Source organism: Gambusia affinis, linkage group LG08, assembly GCF_019740435.1.
Source record: "Gambusia affinis linkage group LG08, SWU_Gaff_1.0, whole genome shotgun sequence".
Taxonomy (NCBI): domain Eukaryota; kingdom Metazoa; phylum Chordata; class Actinopteri; order Cyprinodontiformes; family Poeciliidae; genus Gambusia; species Gambusia affinis.
In genome coordinates, this window is record NC_057875.1 from 3,802,380 (window position 1) to 3,816,935 (window position 14,556).

At 39.4% G+C, this 14,556-nt stretch overlaps 1 protein-coding gene across 1 annotated transcript in view; it reads right to left on the minus strand.

The window, feature by feature from the left end:
• zfpm1 (zinc finger protein, FOG family member 1) overlaps nt 1–14,261 on the minus strand; it is a 102,678-nt gene extending 88,417 nt beyond the window's left edge. Inside the window, exon 1 of the mRNA XM_044125828.1 lies at nt 13,840–14,261. Coding sequence (XP_043981763.1) covers nt 13,840–13,879 — 40 coding nt within the window. The 5' untranslated portion in view covers nt 13,880–14,261. The remainder of the gene's footprint in view (nt 1–13,839) is intronic.
• Nucleotides 14,262–14,556: the final 295 nt, after the last annotated feature.

A 14,556-nucleotide genomic window follows, 5' to 3' on the forward strand; every position in this document is an offset into this window, starting at 1 on the left:
TGATGAGTCAATTACAAAATATCCATTAAAGTTAGAGTCAAGTTTACAGTTTTAATGCAAAAGGAAAAAGTTAAACTCATCTGGGTAGAGAATCAAAGATGTTTCGCCATTTTGATCAGATTGTCACAATGCTGAGACCGAAAAACATCAGCAAATGTTTGCTCAAAATTATCTGAAGTTCATCATTCTACATTAAAAACTAATAAAAGTTACCGATCTTCACCACCAGGTCAACGTTTGGAGACGTTACCGACAACCTAATAGCAGGTTACATCTAAGAACTTATGACGGAAAAATACAGAACCAGGTTGTTTTAAAAAGTTGAAGGAGAAAATAACATGAGATACTTTAGCAAAGTTACTTCTGGAGGAAGCACAAAAACTGGAAAGTTTCCTCTGGACACTAAATCCCTCTGAGATCTCAAGATATAAAGGACATTAACAATATAAATCTATTATTATTGCTGTTATAAAGTTAACAAAATAGTTCATATGTAAGTCAATAAAATAGTTTGATAAAAGCCAAACAGCAAGAAATCATGACTGAGCCTATCACAGCAAACAATAAATCAAGTAGCATAATAAATCCAAATGAGCATTATCATTTCCATTTGGACAAAAATCATAAAATAAATGTTTCCCTTTAATATTATTGTTTTTGAAAAGGTGACATTTTGAAAAACGCTGCAAATGTTTGACACTTTGTCTCCCCTGTCTGAGCTGAATGATTAATAATTTCTGAAATGCAACTTTGGTTGCAGAGATTTCATAATTTATTTTTATCATTGTTGTTTCAGTTGCTTTACTTCTTTATTTTGGACATTTAAAATGTTTTCCAGTTTCAGTGTTAAATGTTCTGCAGAAACAAAAGTGTGCATTATTGTTATATTATTTGAAAATTGTCTCAAAATGACAATAATATTGTTTATTGCAATAATTTCTGGGACGATTTATCGTCCAGAAAATCGTGTTATCAGCTCCTGAAACCGGACGTTTGCTTCAACTGTGACCTCTGAACCTGCCTGGTTTAGTATCTGAGGCCTGTGGCTCTGCAGCGGCGGTAACAGTCCGTCCGTCTGTCTGTCTGTGAGGCCGTGTGGCTGTAAAAGCAGGTCAGGTGGTGTTGTTTGTCCAGGTTGCCTCAACGCTCCGGAACACGGCGCTCAGCGCAGTAGGAGCAAATGGGTTGTCTTATCGCTGCCAGCGAGGAGCAGGAGGGAGCTTGTCATAACACCGGTTGACTCCTTCTCCCAGAAACACAAACACAGATACAGTCCTGTGAATGAATCCCAACCCACAGCGCTCTTCTTTATGTTTAACTGACTTTTCTGTGATCTTTTAAACTGGATGGGATCGTTCACACTCAACTCAAGACATTTTTTTGCGCGGTTGGTCACATTTTCAAATAGGGGTGCACCGATTGCAGTTTTCTGCCCGATCACCGATTACCAATCTTTTAAAAAGCCCAACCTGCTGATTCCAATTTTGGCCGATACCAATTTTCTTTTTGTCTGAAATGTTGCTCCATATAGCAAGAAAGTTGGTGAATTGGCAACAGTGGGATGAATATTGTTAACTACAAATGTCCATGATTCACTTGGTGGGCCGGTCCGTCAGTCAAATCTTTCTAATGGGAGAGCAGAAGAGGACAGTGGCTGATTTTTAGACGACCGAGGTAAATAAGATCTGTGGATAGAATCGGCTTCACATGCAAGAATCGGCTGATCTCCAATCTCCCAAAATTAAGGAAATCGGTGTAAACCAACTTCCAAATAAATGTGACTTTCATTACAATAACATCACATACAAAGAGCGTGCTCAGTGTTTTACCAACCGCCATAACAAAGAAGAAGAAAAGACCAGTGTTTGTGAACATGGATGCTAACAGTGGAGCGTATCTTATGATTTTGAAGTTGTGCTACTGGAGACAACTTAATCCTTATCGTCCGCCGTGGTTGTTGTTTTTAATCGCAGAATAGTGATGTTTGTCAAGTATTAATGACGTCACGACAAATGAACGCGACCTGGACGTTCAGATTCAGGTCGGATTTAGAACCACATGTCCAAACCGGCTTGGGTCACATAAAAATTAAGGTAAAACTTTTCAGTCCAATCCAACATGACAAGATGCTTTCATTTAAGAGCCAAATCAAAAACTTAGAAAATGTTGCTTTCAATCTCCACAACTGCAAAACATCTGACTGTTCATACAAAATCAATCTGTATATTATTTACACAGTTGGATTTCAATAAGACGTTTCTTTCCTTTAGAGCCGGTAGATTAATTTTCTCAGTCAGATTTTGCAAGTGAACATCTTAAACACCTCGCATGCAACACAATGTGATTTTCTCCATTTCTGATTGTTTTATTATGGATATTTTAGTATTTAGAAGCCTGTGTGTGTTTATGCAGCTTGGCGGCTCTGGGGTTAATACCTGAAATGTCAACAGACGTAAATTAGCTCCAGCTCAAACTGGGCAAATTTACATGTAAATTAGAAGTGGGATTCCATTAAAAAATTAATTGAGTTAATTGCAGGGTCTGTAATTAATTAACTGCAATTAATTGCATTTTAATCACAATCTATATACAGACAAAATAAGCAACATTTTCTATTTGAAAACCCTTTTTGCTGCTGAATTGTTGAATGAATTTACATGTGAGCCCAACATCAAAGATATTTATTGTTTTTAATCCGTTATTTGGATGATTCAACCATCAGATCGGTGCAAAGTGCTACTAAACCCGTTCAGCTTTTGAGACTTTTAGAAACAGTTTTGTCTCTTTTGAAAATACTGAATTCAGCATGATAAACGTGCTGCTGCTACACGGTCAGCAGTAAGATGCTATTTCAGGCTTTTTTCCAGCAAACTATTCGATAATTTTTTTTAAAGTAAAACCTTTCAATGTGAAATAGAAAAAAAGTTGAGATTTTTAATGTAATAAAAGCTATTAAATTATTTAATGAAAATTAATACTTTAAAGTTTCAGCCCGAATGTAAATATATATTAATATACTGAGAAATAAACTTATAGATGACACAACTGAACAATTTGAATGTGTTTTTGAACATAACTTTTAGATTTATTCATCTGCAGGAGTTTATTATTATTATTATTATGCTTGATTTTCCAACTTCTGCAAAGCTTTGAAGCCCGTCAGGTGGAGTTGCTCCATTTTATTTTCTTCATATGTGAATAAAAACCAGCCAAAGTCCAGAGGAAGCATACTCAGAACCACTGATCATGACCATTTTAAAAGAAAACAGGAAAGTCTGGATCACAGGAAGGAATTCAGAAAGAAAGGAGGGCTGGATCAGGAGTTTCTGCCGAGAAACATCAGAGTCACGTGGCTCATGGTTTCCCTACAAACAGAACCAGCAGAACCGGGCCTCAGTTCTGTGTTCAGGTAGGTTTGGACTCTGCGGTCTCTCCCAGTTACGTAAACAACACCGGCAGTGAGGTAAGCCCTCTGATGGCTCCCTGAAACGAGTGAGCAGAGAGGTAATTACTGCTTAAGCAAACAGTTTGGACAGCAATTACGCTACCGTTGTTCTCCCTCCCTCCCTCCTGTGTGGAGCCGCCAGAGCAGGGGTCAAAGGTGAAAGCATTTACAGCTGCAGCGAGCAGGCGAAGCATGAAGCGCCACCAGAGCCATCTCATGGGTAAACAGCAGGAAAAAGTAATAACTCATCCACACACCGAACGCAAACCATGCTTCCTGCCGACTTCCCTCTTTTACCGAGTCTGGTCCAACACACACACACACACGCCCACACGTTTGCACAGCTATCTTTGCAGGGACTTTCCATTGATTTCTACAGCCTAAACCTTATCCTTACCCTTACCTTAACCCTAACCATTACATACCTAATCCTAACCAAAACTACCTGACCCCTGACCCAAAAACAGCGTTTCTCCTTGTGGGGATCCGGCTTCGGTCCCCACAAAGCAGTTGGTCCCCACAACGTAGTATGTTTCAGGAAAATGGTCCCCACAAGGTATTAGAAACAAACACACGCCCACACACACACACACACACACACACGTTGGGTTCATTCCCACCAGCCCTGATTGGTCGGCTTTATCCAGCTCTGGTTCATTTCTTTAGAAAGGGAGATGTGAATGCGTAATGGCACTAAAAACATAAACTCTGCTCTACTTACAAACCAGGTTCGGTTCAGTTGAAGTGAATTCTGGTGCGGTATCAATGCATATGTGAACAATAAATGGATCGGAGCAGGAAATGTACTACAGCGCAGGGCATTCTGGGTAAATACAATCAAAACACACAAGTTTAGCGTTAGCGGGAGAAATGGCTCATGGTCTTTTACGAACAAAAGAGAAATCTTATAACCGCTAAAATCTGACGCTACTCCATTTTTTTTTACATTTTGTAAAGAAGAGGACACCAGTGCACAGCATTGTGGGTAAATACAATCACAAAAAAATGTGCGAGTCCAGCCCCAATGCTGGGAGAAATGGGAAAATACAAATCTTACAACTTCTAAAATCTATCACTACTCCATTTTTGGAAGAAGCAGACCGCAGAGCAAGGCCTTCTGGGTAAAGACAACCAAAGCAAACTGGCATGTTTAATAAATCTAATTTTGCCAAAATACGAAACAGCTCAAATCTGACGACAGTCCATTTTTGCTTGCATTTTGTGAAGAAGGAAGTTGCGCTCAGTGTCTTTTTTTGAGGTTTTTGTGTCGTTTCTTTCAGTGGTACTTGGTGCAGTGCCCCCGCAGGCGAGGAGGGGAACATGTTTTTCAAAGGGTTTGTTTTATTTGACACAGAGCAGTGTGAAAATGAACCACAGCAGCTGGAAACTTAACAAATCCTGTAACTTGCAAGTTTACCAGACCATCAGGTGTGAAAACACTCTTAAACACTCTCCATCAGTGTTGCTTCGACAGCTACAATACAAACCCAGACATGCATGCAAACAAATCCACAATCCACCAGGCACCTGAAAGTGAGATTTCTTTTAAAGTATTTGAAAACATCAGATGGTAAACATCTGACTTATTCTGCACAGGACGCAGAATTTCAGCTGGAGCGTCACCATGTCTGCTGGGACGCCGCTGGCTGCATTCTGTCCCCCCCAGGTAGCGTGTGAAAGTTAAACGTGTGCACGGCTGCAGCCTGATGCAGCTCCCCGCAAAGATATCTGATCTCCAGCATGAGAATCGTTGCCTGCGTGATACCCAATCAGTCACCATCATTAATATCTGTCAGTGGCATCAACCAAGAGCGAGTCATCCTGCTGATGCTGCCACTTTCCTCTTCTTCTTCCCCTTCAGTTTACGCTACAATCTTCACGCCTTTCAGAGAACAGTTAAAAAAAAGAAAAACCCAGAGATAAAAATCAACTAACATCAGAATTTCCTAACATGTCTGCGCTATCTGACACACAATCAGGAATGAGTAATACGTGGCATTAATTCTAATTAAATTAATCAATGACAATGCTTGTAAGCGCGAGTGGAGGGAAGTTGGAGGAGGAGAAAGCAATGCATTCACACCTATCATCTAATTATACAACAACATTAATCCCATTAGGGCTGGAACTGATTGCCAGGGTCCGGACCCCGGCTGCTCCCGTCGCCGCTGCTGCAGCGGAGCCTCTGCTCCCGCCTGCTCCGGCCCGATAACAACTCTAATCACGCCGGGAGATCTGTATCTGCACCGGAGATCAGGCCCCGCGGCTTATCTAAAGTTCACATCGAGCTAAAAGCAGAACAAAGCCGGAGTTAAAGAAACGCACGCAGGAGGGGAGAGCCGCCGCCGCCGCGCTGTGTGAGGCGACCGGGTGGGTGTGTGGAACTCAGAGTACACAACACCAACAAATGAATCTCTCTGCTGTGAATCTGCAAGGCTTTTAAAACAACAAATATTTTTTATTAACTTTGAGCTGGTATTAATTCAAGAGGAAGAAAATAAGAGGAGGAGGAGGTCAGCTTCCTCGTCTGGCCTCTACAGACGTCTTGGTTTGCTCTCAGTCGTGGGAGGCAGCATTATTATTCACACTGACCTCTGAGCTGGAAGGGTGATGTCACAACGCGGCGCCCAATCAGCAGAGAGGATCAGCAGCTGGTTATCTATCTACCATCAGCAGGCCTCCTTATCTGCCTCAAACATCTTTCTCAGAGGGTGGGGGAGCGGCACGGCTGGCTGGGCTGCCATTAAAAACACACACACTCATCTAACAGCTACGCGTTCTGCTTACTTCCACTTCCTGCTGCTTTTCTCTTTTTATTTCAATCTATTCATTCATCCGCACAGACGGCAGCCCGTCAACATGCAGCATCCAGATGTAATTACTCTCCCTCCGTCTGCCTCCCCCTCCACCTTCCCGCCTTATCAGCTGCAGCGATCGCCGCCAACTTTTATCACGTCTCCCATCTCAACCGCCAAAATATAAGCTCGGGGAATCCAGCCTCAGTGGGCCGCCTGCATGCTATCTCCCCCATCGATGAGAGGAGCCGTATCAGGCTGAAAGATCGCCAACCGTTAGGGAGGATGACGCACAAAGAGACATAGACAAATATCTATCTGCTACACAAACAACTCCTTCTCCTCCTCACTCTGAGGCTCCAGAAAGCCCCTGGAATTAATCCATTGTTGTTGGAGAGAAAACTGTTCAAAGAGATATAAATACTCAGCTGTCTTCAAGTTATCTTTTTGAAGCTATGTCAGCTTGGAAAGTTTAAAATCGGGACTAATTTGGAACTTTACCGGCTGTCAGCTTTTAGTTTTCACTGAAAGAAACAAATTCCAAAAAGCTCCTACCGGTAAAAACAAAACCCCAAGCAAAGAAGCTGCAGTTCCTACGATGGCCACAAGAGGCAGCATTTAGATCCAGTCCAATAAGCTTTATGTTTTGGCTTGTTGTGTAATTTGCTCATTTGTCCTTCATCCACATATTTACATGAATCACTGATTAGATTTTTTTTTCTAGTTATTTAAAAACATTTGGTGAAAGTGCAGCTGTTCGGTACCAAGGCCAAAACATGCATACATTTACTTTACAAGATTGGATTTTTTGTTTCTTGTTTCTGTTATCACCTCCTGCAAGTTGTTGTTCAGGAAGAGTTGAGTAAATAAACATTAATAAAAATAAAGATTATTCACTGAATCAACTTTAAACTGGATATCTAGGCTCTTTTTTACCTGTTTGTTTATTATTTATTTTGGTGCGTCTGTGAAAAAATGACAAAAAATTATTTTAGCTCCAAAAAAAAGATTCCCAAATTAATTATGTAAAAAAAAAAATGGTGAACAGCAAATGACCATCAGATTATTGATGTTTTCAGCTTTATAGTAACAATGTGGGAAACTTCACACAACACAAAATAAGGAAAAAAACTAAATATTGATAAAACTGCTCATGATTAGCTTAAGTTACCTTAGTTTATCCAATCTAAACATATTTTTAATAGCGTATTTTACCCCCCTTTAGCTAAACTCAAATTAGTTTAGCTTTGTGTGACACGTCATCTTAGTCATCTTAGATCAGTTCAGCTTATTTTTTCTCAGCTTGCCTTAGTTTTCTTTAGTGTCATATTTAAAATTCACTTTAGCTAACCTGACATTAGTTTGCATTAACTTACTGTACTCTAGGTTGTACTCCTATCTAAACTTAGTTTACCTTATGTTAGCTTAACCCAAATTATTGTAAGTTAGCTTATCTGAGTTTAGCCTGGCTTACTAGGGTTTTCCTAGCTTGTCGGATATTAGCACTGCTAGTTTGGTTTAGCTTTGATTATATATAAAGATTACCTAATCTTAGCTTTCACCATTTTACTTTAGCCTACGGTAAAAGGTAAAATGAAACATCTGTGGTCATTTTAGCTTAGCTCAAATTAGCTTGCCTAGCTAACGGTTCCCTAGATCATGTTAGCCTAACATATCTTCCCCTGTTAATAGGCTTTTTGCTAAGTTAACCAGGTGCCATGCCATACTTATTGTGCCTTAAACATGATATCTGTGTTTTTTAAAGTAAACATGAGTTTGAAACACGACTGAAGTGAATTTCTTTAGCCATGACACTTGTATAGTGATCAACTTGTCCATTATCCTTATTGTTTGAGCACACAGTGCACATCATTCTGTCGAGGTCGGGTACAAGGACTGAACTAAAAATATGCAAAGAAAGAAAAGAATGTCTTAAAACTCTAATAATAAAATAAAGGTCTGGCTGCTTGAAAAAAAAATTAAGAGGTTACTCTCAGTACTCTTCGTTTGTTTTTGTCAAACACCACACAACCACAATGGGCTAATCTGGACTGAGTTTATTCTATCTAAGCCTAAATTGTGTTTAAATGGTTAAACCAAACCAATAAAAGAAAGAAAAAGTCTCTCTCATCTTCAATTTCTAACTTTCCACCCTTAAAGTCTTCAGTCTTTGTTGAAAATGGTGGGACTTTGGCTCTAAACATCTACAGCAGTAAGAGCAGCAAAGGTGGGAGTAGCACCAGAGGCTAACCCTCTCACCTCCAACATATCCCAGCCGAACAGAGCGCTTATCACTCCCCACTGCGTCCTATCAAAATGTCAGCCGAATCACAAGAGAGTCATGGGGCTGAGAGCCCGTCCGATCTCAGCCCGGCAGCCTGGGCCCGGTGCGTGGAGGACAAATGGAGGACCGAGGCAGCTGACAAAGGCGGCCATGACACGCTGGAAACGCGCACATGCATGCTCTCTCACGAGCAACGAGCCTGGGCCGCGTTTATCGGCCTCTGGGTCTGGACTACAACCTCAGGTCTCGGCTGTACTGGAGCTGGGAGCTTCAAACTTTGAATGGAAATAGGACTGAAGCGATTAATTATTGAGGTACTATTCAACTAAATTATCAATTAATCACTGAGTGGAGTAAACGGATTCAAAAAAGGCCATTTGCTGAAAGAACAACACACACAGCTGTAATTAAGCCAAAACTGTACAAAAAATAAATACATTTTGCATTTATGATAAAAAAAAACAACTTTGGATGGTAAATGTATTGTACCGAGAACTTCTCGTGTGGTAGAGTAAAGTAATGCTACGTTTTTGCATTTTAGGCAATAAAATATTTACCATCTTATTTTTAAAAAGAATTATGTAATTTGTTTATTTGCATTTAAAAGAAAAAGGTGCAGAATATGCCAATTTTTTTACTGATTAATCATCAGAGTAACTGACAGGATAACCGATAACCAAGATAATCGTTAGCCGCTGCCCTAAATGGAAGGAGATACGAGAAAACAGGAAGTGACACGGAGCAGGTTGCAGCTGAAATCAGTGGCTGTTTCTGTGAATCTGAAGGCTGAATGATCCCAGATCGGCTTAGGGAAACGAGATCCAACAAACTGAACCTCGTCTGAAAGGTTTCCTGGTTCTGTCTGAGGGATATGATGCGCTCTGCTACTGAAATCGGGTCCGGACCTCCTTGGAGGGACTTTATATCCCCTCTGGCATGGGAACATCGACTTTAATTTTGTCCACCTACTTAATCCTTGCAGGGGTTAGAGAAGGGATCAAGCCTGGACTTGGATGAGAACCCGGCTGCTCTCTGCTCCCCTTAGCATCTACAGTCACCGAAAAAGTTTCAAAATGAAGATGCAAAATCCTGTTTGCAAAAGTATGAGAACATTTTAGGGTAAAAGAATGTTAATTATGGCTGAAATAATCACTTTAATTGTGATGAATAGATTACTGAAACATTTTTTAAATTAATTTCGTAATCGATTAATCGTCAACTAGAGTCTGCAGACTATAAAAAAGGCCAGTTGTTAAAAGAGCAACATATTCAGAGCAATAATTAAGCCAAAACTGTACAAAAAATACATTTTGCATTTAAGATAAAACATTTAAAAATCTTTGTGATTTATGTCACAACTTAATAATGTTAATAAAGTTAATAATGTTAAATAATGAAGTCACAATAATATGAGAATAAAGTCAAAATGCTTTCATAAAAAAGTCTTAATATGAGAATAAAGTCATAATGATACACCTTTATTATTGTATTTTTTAAACTTTTTTTCATAATTTTATATTTTCTTTATTTTCCTTAGTAAATCCCCAGTAAAAATGTGCAGAAATCAGTTTCAAAGCTGTACAGTTTCTTAACTTGCTGGTGAAGATATCAGTTTTAATTTATTACCAGCAACAAACCATCTTTGAAAACCCTTAACTTTATTAAGCCCGTTTTAATTATTGGGTAGGACAAAGTTTGTTTTTGAGTGAAAAGCTTCCCTATTGTGTATTAACTGTAACATCAAAGTGAAAGCAAAACAAAACAGAAAAAAACATGGATAATAAAAGAAAAACATTTATATCTAAAATTTATAAAGATTAATTTGTTATTGAGAATCTTATGCAAAGTAAACAGAAAAAGTCTCCATCTGCAAAGCAACAACTCCAAACACTGAAACACTGAAGGGTCTGAGGTGAAATCCTGCTGAATTTAAGCATTTTTAGAGCAACAACCTCTAAGAACAAGACAAAAAGGATAAAACCAAACTTCAATTTTGAATTCAAACTACTTTACATCAAAAATCTTCTTGTTTTTTTACTTAAAATTCAGATGTTTATTTTCACCAGCAGTAAGTTGCAGGTGAGTTTATTCCCGAACAGTCGTATATAAAAAAATAACTTTTAAAAACACTGAATTTCATTATGAACACGTCTGCAGATCCTGTGAGCAGCTAAAAGCGATTTGAGTCAAATGTCTACTTTCTCAGATTTGTTGCTTATGTGACAGGAAGCTGAACATCTTCAGGATCTACAGATAAAGCCAGATATCAGCAAAGGTCACGATGGTCTGGGGGAAGTTTAACAGACAACCATCAGCATGTTCTGACAACAACATGAATCAATAATGAAAGGAGGCGCGGCGTTTATTCTGAAACACGCTTCAAGAAGAAGAAGAAGAAGAAGAAGAGAGTTTCATCCCTTCTGCCACATTTTGAACCTCATTGATCTTTTAATTTGGAGTGAAAGTGAAAGAGAACTAGTCACGGTTTTCAGCATTTTTTACAGTCAATAATCTGAAAAGTGTGGAGTGCATTTGTATTCAACTCCCATAGGTTAATGTAAATTGTCTATTCCAATTCCTCTTTGTAAATCATCCTAAACTCTTCAGATCAGATGGAGAGCATCTGCAAGCAGCCATCTTCTAAATTTCCCACAACTCTATTTTGGTTGGGACTTTGACTAGGCCATTCTTTGCTTGTAGCTCCATTTAGGTGCATTTTTTTGAATTGTTGTCCCGTTTTAAAGTGAACCGCAGGTTTTCTGTCATCGTCCCATTAACTCTGAGCAGGTTCCTTTCCTTTCATAAAGGAAAGCATGATGCTGCCACCACCATGTTTCATAGTATCAGTGGCATTTTCAGGATAATTTGGAGTGCAAGCTGAATTTTCAAACCGACCTCTTTACATTTTTTTAAGTCTTCTCCACTTGTAAAATGCAAACTAAATATCTTCAACTTTCTTATTTCAATTATTTTCTTCTAACCAAAAAAACATTTTTATGGAGTGCTCAACTATGGCTACGCTCAAACATCATGCAAATATGACCCAAACCTGATTTTTTTGCCCATGTCCGACTTTTTCATGACAGTCTGAATGATCACATTTCAATCTTTTCACCCAAAAAAATTACAATTTTTGCCACTTTCATATATGACAGTAAATTAAATATGTATCGTATCCAACTTTTACGTCATTAGCATGAGAAATGTGTCATAATTCTGCACCAGATCAATCTGGACGTAAACACTGGCTGAAAATTATAATCATGAAATTATAAAATGTGTCAGAAGGTTATTTATTTCTATTAGTTGTTTTAGCTTCTTTTGTCTTATTTTTGGACAATATTTTTGGCTCTCACTGCTGAATGAACTTTAAAATCAATTCAAAGAAGGCGGAGTCCGTTATTACTTCGTAAACAGAGCTGAGTGACGTCAGCGTTCTTCTTCTTCTGCGCATGCGGGTTAGTTTGTTAACGCAAAAGTCTGATTGCCTTTAATTAGTAGCATGAGGAACAAAAATAGATTAAGAGTTTTCCATGTTTTTCTCTAAAAATATTCTGAATTTTCTGTTTATAGGATTTGCACACGATTTAATTAAAAGGTTTGAGTAGAGAAGATGAATTACACAAGCACTCCACACGTTTGAGATTATTTGTAAAAGGGAGAAAAATGAAATCTTTGTGTAAAAAACCAAATAAAATGTAAAGTTGACTAAATGCTGAAGAGTTCAGGACAGAACAAACTCCTACGTGGCGAAATGCACCTGCTGCATGCTGGATCTGATCACAGCGATCAGACCTCTACGGCTGCAAACATGAAGGCATTTCTGCGAGGTGATATCATGCAGACTAAACTTCCAAAGTGTTGCCAGCAGACAGGAGGTTTCTGAGGACAGGGTGACACAATCAGCGATGCAAAAAAGCCAAACAGACAGATAAGACACCTTCCAGCTGCAGCCTCCTAACTGTTCCTCAGCTCATTAAAACTCTGTGCGCAACAAGCCTTTTAATGCGCTTTTTTTCTTCTTCTTCTATCAACTCTGAACATCAGTTACCACCTGATAAAGCTTCGCAGGTCTTATAAACAGGAAAAGCTCGGAGACCAGAACCAGAAAAAGGGCCCCTTTCAAGCGGCCCCCAGATGCATTATTGAGTTAAAAGGATAGATGGGGAAAAAAAAAAGATCCGATTGTGAGCTGCTATCAGCGGCTGAGATCAGCCGTGCAGGCCTATCTGCAGCCCCCATCTCTGGGAGAAAGGAGGAAGGGATGGTGAGGGGGCGGGGGATGCAGCCTAAAACTGAAAACAAATAAAAAAAATTTTTTAAAAGATCCAATTTTAATCTTTATCTGAGCTCACATCGGATCACTGCCTTATCTCTCCTCACATCGGCTTTTTCAGAGAACACTGACGTTTCCACAACAGAATTAAACAGGAAGCAGCGGAGACGCATTCAGCTCAGCTGCCGATGGACAAAAACACAGAAAAACAGGCTGAACACGGAGAGAAAGAGAGAGAGGAAGGAATGAAAAGTTTCCTGCACCGACAGGGAGGCTCTGAAAGGGATGAAACTGGGAGGAAAAAACTCTGAGCTCAGTTTAACGGTTCTGCCTCAATTTGGTCCTCAGAAATGGTTTTAGATCAATTTACTGAAGTTAGGGTCTGATTCGGATCCTTTAAACCGGACTAGATTCATCTAAAAGTGACGATTAGTTCATTAAAACACTACTTGTGGTCTGTTAAGCCTTAAAATGCAACTGAACTTTTATTTAGATAGCCAAAACTATCTATTCTAATTCAATATTGTTTGGAATATTTAATCTCATCTCAAATGTGTGCAAAATAATCATAATTTGTGTTCTGAAAACCTCAATCTTGCTCATATAATCCCCAAAATTGGTGATTTTATGCTTTTTTAGCCTTTATAACCTTTATCTTTTGATCCTGCTGGACTAATTATTTGAAAACGCTCTATAATCTGTGTAATCATTTAAAAACAGCATTTTACGCTAAGATTTGATTATACTGCATCATTTAGATTTTAAACATTGAAATAAAACTTTTACATACTAGTATTTACTTCGATATACTAAGAATAAGCCAATCCAGGTTTAACGAGTAAAAGTTTTTCATATTTGGGTTCGGTTTTTAATATTTAGTGGAATATCCCTTTATCCAAGTACAGAAGCAGGAGCTACACATCAGACACCAGCTTCAGCGCCGTGGGTACTCGGTTGAATTCCCAGTATTCCGTTTCTCTGGGAACATTCCCATCAGAAAACACAGCACGAAGGAGGAATAAAGTTGTCGGTTCCTTACGTTTTATCTGCCGGGGTTTGCTCTGCTTTCTCCGGGACATGCTGGCTCTCCTCCTCCGTCCGTCGGTCCTCCCTCTGGTGGCGGCTTCGTTCTATTCGTCTGCGGCGGTTCACAGCTCAGTGATCCGCATGACCCTCCAGACAGCTGGGGCTACCTGTGGCCGCTGAGTCCGCACCTTGTCCTCCGTTTTCGCGGTTCCTTTTATTCCGTTAGCGGCTGTCGGAGAGCCGTTTACCGTAAGAAAGCGTCGGTTCCGCGGAGTTCGGCGGGATTCCTGCAGCTGGTTTCTGTCAACTTTCCTTTCACCGGTCCGCCCACTGGTCCTCCTGCGGGAAGTCTGAGCCGGAGAGCCGCTTCCAGAGGAGCCGCAGCGCTAGTACAGATGAACTGTGCGGCTAGAGAGGCGGAGAACGAGAGGAGGAGCTACGTCATCCCCTGCGTCTGACGTAGCAAGACGCACTCAACTCCTATTGGTCCACGAACAGGCGTCGTTTTCAAGCCGTCAAAATAAAATAATATATTATTAATAATTACAATTACACTCAAATAATTACATTAAAAATAAGTTTAAATTTAAAGTATTTACACTTCAAGTTAAATCAAGTGAAATAAAGAATTCATATAAAAATCTCTCAAAATGCAACATATGAATACTACAACTATGTATGATTCAATTCACAATTAAATAAAGCAAAAAAAAATAAATAGATTTATTTT